General features: G+C 36.1%; 1 protein-coding gene across 2 annotated transcripts; it reads left to right on the top strand.

Moving 5' to 3' along the window:
• Window positions 1-2,257: 2,257 nt before the first annotated feature.
• Window positions 2,258-4,409, top strand: LOC106453499 (auxin-responsive protein IAA7). Of its 2 annotated transcripts, none has more exons than XM_013895747.3 (5): window positions 2,258-2,597; window positions 3,014-3,264; window positions 3,531-3,663; window positions 3,981-4,042; window positions 4,149-4,409. In XM_013895747.3, the coding sequence occupies exons 1-5, from the start codon at window positions 2,362-2,364 to the stop codon at window positions 4,187-4,189; spliced, it is 723 nt and encodes a 240-aa protein (XP_013751201.2). In that variant the 5' UTR covers window positions 2,258-2,361; the 3' UTR covers window positions 4,190-4,409. The 2 variants fall into 2 exon arrangements, with proteins under 2 accessions (XP_013751201.2, XP_013751203.2); XM_013895749.3 differs by having other exon boundaries at window positions 4,138-4,409.
• The last annotated feature ends 1,415 nt before the right edge of the window (window positions 4,410-5,824 follow it).

Raw genomic sequence — 5,824 nt, 5'->3', positions numbered from 1 at the left:
CAACCCACATGCTAGCTCACGCTTATCGGTACCTCACCTGAGGGTCATATTCGGGTCCAACACCATGCACATATCCGGCGGTAAATTGTACGGCGTAAGAATGACTGGCCACAAAGAATATTGTCTACCAGACATTCCAAATGGACTAAATCCATCGGTGCATAACCCAAGATAGACATTCCGAATATTTGTAGCAAAATCTGCGTGTACCTTGTTGTAATGTTTCCAAGCTCTTGCGTCTGATGGATGTGCAACCTCACCATCTCTCTGGACATGTTCCGTATGCCACCTCATCGACGCAGCAGTCCTCTCAGATTGATATAATCTTTTCAATCTGTCTGTAATTGGTAGGTACCACATCATTTGGTACGGTACCCTATTCCTCCTATGTCCTTGCGGTTTGAATCGTGGTTTTTTTGCAGAATCGACACTCTTCTAACTTGTCATCTGCTTTCCAGTAGATCATGCAGTTGTCGATGCAAACATCAATCATCTCCGAAGGCAACCCAAGACTATAAACCAATTTCTGAATCTCATAATAAGATTCAGCAGACACGTTGTCTTCTGGCAAATACTCTTTAAATAACTCCGCCCATGCATCCATGCAATTCTCAGGTAAATTATGATCCGTTTTAATATTCATCATCCTAGCTGCTAAAGACAATTTAGAGAGACCTTCTCTACAACCAGTGTAGATTGGTTGATTTGCAGCATCTAGCATTTCATAAAATCTTTTTGCATCCAAATTAGGTTCTTCTACATTTCCAGTTCCATCAGCTATTGTTGTAGTTGTTTCTAAAAATGCATCACTAATCATATCTTGAACCCTATCATGATCTACCATCTGCTCATGATCTTGATGATAATTATATTCATTATGCAAATGATTCGGTTCTTCACTATGATGACCATCCTCAAAATTATTATTACTACTACTAGCTTCATTTCCCCCATAACCCTCTCCAGGTTGATACCAAATTTAGTACTGTGGTGTAAATCCTTTGTTTACTAAATGCTTCCATACAGTTTCACTACGTGCAAATTTTGAATTCTTGCATTTCCGACAGGGGCAGAACATCTTACCGCTTTCTTGTGTGATCGGTGTACAGCCCGCCTGGTGCATGAATGTCTCTAGCCCGCTCAGAAATGCGTTCGTCACCCTCCCGTCGGAATCTTTGTGCAAATACATCCAACTCCGTAACTCGTAAATACTACCGCCACCGGCCATTTTTTTCTTAGATTTTTTTTTCATATCTTTTTTTTTTTATTTTTTTTTTCGGATTTTTTTTTTCCGTTTGTGTGTTGTGAAGAAGAGAGTTGTGGGAAATGACATATATATAGAGAAATTTTCGAGTTGGGTAGTTGAAATATAACTACGAATTTACAAGGAATATTTTACATGGAATTTACATCGTTTTAACATAATATTTACAACGACTTTACGACGAAATTAGGTAAGTTAAAGCACATTGAATACACGTTTTCACCTAAATAAAACGGTAACATGTTTCGTTGTAATGTCGATGTAATGATTACGACGTATTTCTCATTCCACGTAAATTCGTCGTAAACTTACATGGATTTTACGACGAAAACAATTCGTCGTAAATTTACATGGCGTTTACGACGAAAGTTGGATTCCTCGTAACTGCGTTGTAAACACCATGTAAATTTACGACGAAATATTTTCGTCGTAAATATTCGTTGTTATAGGCACGTTTTCTTGTAGTGTAATATATAGTCCAACAAACAAATGAATACTCTTATTTCTTACACAATATATATACTACATTCGTATTTTCATATAAAGTTAGATTCAGATTTATAAATGAAAATATTTCGGGCTGATGTGCACGTAAAATTCTAGTTAGTATTACGAAATGTTGATTCTAAGGTTAGGGAGACTATGGACCACTCTTTTTTTTTTGATCAACTGAGAGACTATGGAGCACAACTTCCATTTTTTGGTAATTAAGAAACATCTGTAGGATAAAAGACTCCAATAGTTTTAAACTGCTGGTTATTGTATAAACCTGTTGCAAATTTTAATTCCACCACTTTTTCTTTTCTTACTAAAAGATTATCTCTTGCCAACACCAATCAAAATTTGTTTACCTGAAAAGATTATTTTCCATTATTAAACAAAGAATCCCAGCTGTTGTAGTAAAAGTAATCTATTAACATCTAATCAGTCTCACGTGTCAAAAACTCCACACTAACACATGAAGAAAAAAGAGTAAAGGACATGCACATCCAATTCATACACCCCACCACCATCCTCTCTCCTTATAATTATCAACCCCCCTTCCTCTCCCTACTTCTTCCCCTCTTACCAAATCAACATCTCTAATCTACTACAACATGATCGGACAGCTTATGAACCTCAAGGCGACAGAGCTTTGTCTCAGCCTCCCCGGGGGCGCTGAAACCCTCGATACTCCAGCCAAATCGGCGGTGGGGAACAAGAGAGGCTTTTCCGAGACCGTTGATCTCATGCTCAATCTTCAGTCCAACAAAGAAAGGGCCATCGATCTTAACAACGCCACAGCTTCTAAACAGAAGGCTCTTCTCAAAGACCCTGTTAAACCTCCTGCTAAGTAAGCTATACATATACATCTCTATATCTATAAGTTCTTGGATTACGTATCCACAAGCTTAACCACTATTTTATCAATTGTGACTAATGCAGTGAACCTATAAAAAAAACATATCTTGAAATTGGTAACACACACACACACACACACACATATATATATATATATATATATATATATATACTATATACATATCTTTCAATTTATCCATAACTTTGAAGTTAGATATGTTTTCTGGCATAATTATAAACAAAACCATTACAAAAAAAAAACAATTTAGCGTGGTTGATTCTTAAACACTAATTTATAAATACGCAAAAGCATTACATCTATTGTCAAACAAACAAAAATAATTGATAACCGGTAGTAACATTGAATATCGGTTAACACTTTAATATTATTAATGATGTTGTATGTAGAGCCCAAGTGGTGGGATGGCCACCTGTGAGGAACTACAGGAAAAACATAATGACTAATCAGAAAACAAGCGGTGCAGACGAGGCCAGCAGCGAGAAGGCCGGAAATGGTGGTGGAGGAGCCACCGGAGCTACATTGGTGAAAGTATCCATGGACGGAGCACCCTACCTAAGGAAAGTTCACCTGAAGATGTACAAAAGCTATCAGGATCTCTCTGATGCTTTGGCCAAAATGTTCAGCTCCTTCACTATGGGTACGTGTTAGAAATCTCATACGGGCAAATACGAAAAATATAAATTAGTATATAAAGAATATTAGAAACTAACGATTTTTTATCATTACGCAAAGCATAGCATATGTATGTGTACAAGATGAATGGTAATTTTTTACCAAAAAAAAAAGGATGAATGGTAATTTTGCATCTACATTAAATTAAGTGTGCGAGTTAAATATGTGGTATATATATACATATAAGCGCATACATTTATATGGTTTGTGAATGTCTTGAATAATTTCAAGGAAACTATGGAGCACAAGGAATGATAGATTTCATGAACGAGACCAAGCTCATGGATCTGAACAGTTCTGAATATGTTCCAAGTTACGAGGACAAAGATGGCGATTGGATGCCAGTCGGCGATGTCCCATGGGAGTGAGTCAAATTCAATCCCTAATGTTTCATAAATTTTAACTAATAAGTCATTCATTAACCACGTTTCGGAAAATTGGTAGAGAATAATCCAACGATATTCAAACTCCATGTGTTGTAAAATATGTACAACCATTCATTGGCAAGAGACAAGAGGATCTTTCAAATTGTGATATTGTGTCGATAAGTTTTAGCTAATTCGGAGCTGGCACACTCAACTTCTTCTCACCACATTATTGCCTAACACCATAGAATACACTTTAAATGTTAACCGCTCCTATGCCAATGTTCTAACCATAAACTTGAATATCTATTTTCAGAATGTTTGTCGAGTCATGCAAACGTTTGCGCATTATGAAGGGATCTGAAGCAATTGGACTTGGTACATCTAACTCTCCTTTTGTAATTTTTAGATTTCTCGTGACAAAAAAATAAAGATTTCTATTTTTCAAGTAAAATTTAATTCAATTTTCTTAGTTTTGTTATAGCTCCGAGAGCAATGGAGAAGTATTCCAAGAACAGATCATGAATTTTATATCAAGAAAAAGAACCTTCAGTGTTCAATCATATGACGGGTTCTTGATTTATATGTACTTTAACGATTTTATGTGGCTATATCCTATATATTTGTGTTTGTAATTTAAATAATTGATGGGTACATAGGGCAATAGTATTATCCTACCAGTAAGATGTGGACAACTTTGTAATGTGACCAAAAGAGAGGAAACTTAAAGCTCTGTGTTGTCTCATATTTATTGCCCCAGCATGTTTCTGTCGGTTTGATGATCAATCTCACTAATTGATATTGGCATACATATAAATGTATGTATGTACATGTGTTTTGATCTCTACTCCGCTTCTTGTCTCTTGCGTGTGTTACCATAATTCTTTTTTCCAAACACTACAAGAAAACATAAGTTTAACGAGGGCAGTTTTCGTCGTGTGTTCGTCGTAAAAAAGGGTTTACGAGGAATTAGCGAGGAAACGGGTTTCGTCGTTATACGTTCGTCGTAACGTGTATTTCCTCGCTAATTCGTCTTAAAATAGCGATGAAACCATTTCGTCGTAAAGACGAAGTACATCATTTCGTCGTAAAGATCACGTAAATATTCCACGTAAGGAGGTCGCTAAATTTCCTCGTAAATACCTCGAAAAGAATTCCTCGTAAATATCTCGTAAAATACACGTAACTACCACGAAAGTATTTCCTCGTAAATTACTCGTTTATATTTCTTCGTCATTTCCTCGTAAAAGATTCCTCGTAAAATACTCGTTAATCTTTTCTCGTCATTTCCTCGTAAAGTTTCCACGTAAATAGGTCGTAAATTAGCTACGAATTTACTTCGGTTTTTTTTTATTTTACAGAATTTAAAAAATATAATTAAAACAATAATTAAAATTATTTAATTTATTAATAAAATTATAATTTAAAATAAAGTCAATACGAAAATATTTTATATATAAATAAGTTTGGAATTTATAATACAACAACCTGAAAAAAAAGAACTAAGGGTCGTTCATCGCCTGGTAGAATTCCTCACTCCTCTTCGCAACATCTGCCTCGTTATGTGTGTCGGATGACTCGCCTGGAATGGGATGTTGTTGTCGCATGTTCCTCAACATGGACTCCCATTCCGGATTTGTGGCCGCTATAACGTCCATACGAGCTTTTGTCGAGGCCAACTCGTTACGCAGCTGAGTGACTTCATTATCCCGTTGCTGACCATAAGACGATGTCGCTCTCGGAACATCGTTGACGGAACCAATCCCCAACGTCCGTCCCTTTTTTTTAGGGACAACCTTAAAAACAAAAAATAAATATTGTTAGTAAAAATTTAAAGCTAAATTAAATGAATAATAAAAAATTAAAATTTTAGAAAATTTACCTCCTCGTAAATCTTATCCACTTCAAGTGTGCATAAGGTGACGGGTAATCCGTCGGTAGACTGCTGGGTCAGCTGGGTCTGACAGTCTTCAACCCGAGCAACCACGTCGTTGTAGATTTGCTCGGACTTGCCATTAACAAATACGCCCGCCTTGTTCTTGTGGGTCCTCTCGTAAAGTTCCATAAGAGACGGGACAGCTCCCGTCTCTTTGGCCTAAAAAACATTTAAAAAAATTAGAATAAAATAATATATATATATTAAAAAAATTATTTAGTAAA

The sequence above is a fragment of the Brassica napus genome, chromosome C1 (genome assembly GCF_020379485.1).
Source record: "Brassica napus cultivar Da-Ae chromosome C1, Da-Ae, whole genome shotgun sequence".
Lineage (NCBI taxonomy): Eukaryota > Viridiplantae > Streptophyta > Magnoliopsida > Brassicales > Brassicaceae > Brassica > Brassica napus.
The sequence above is the reverse complement of the archived record's forward strand: the minus strand, read 5'-3'. Positions and strand labels throughout refer to the sequence as shown.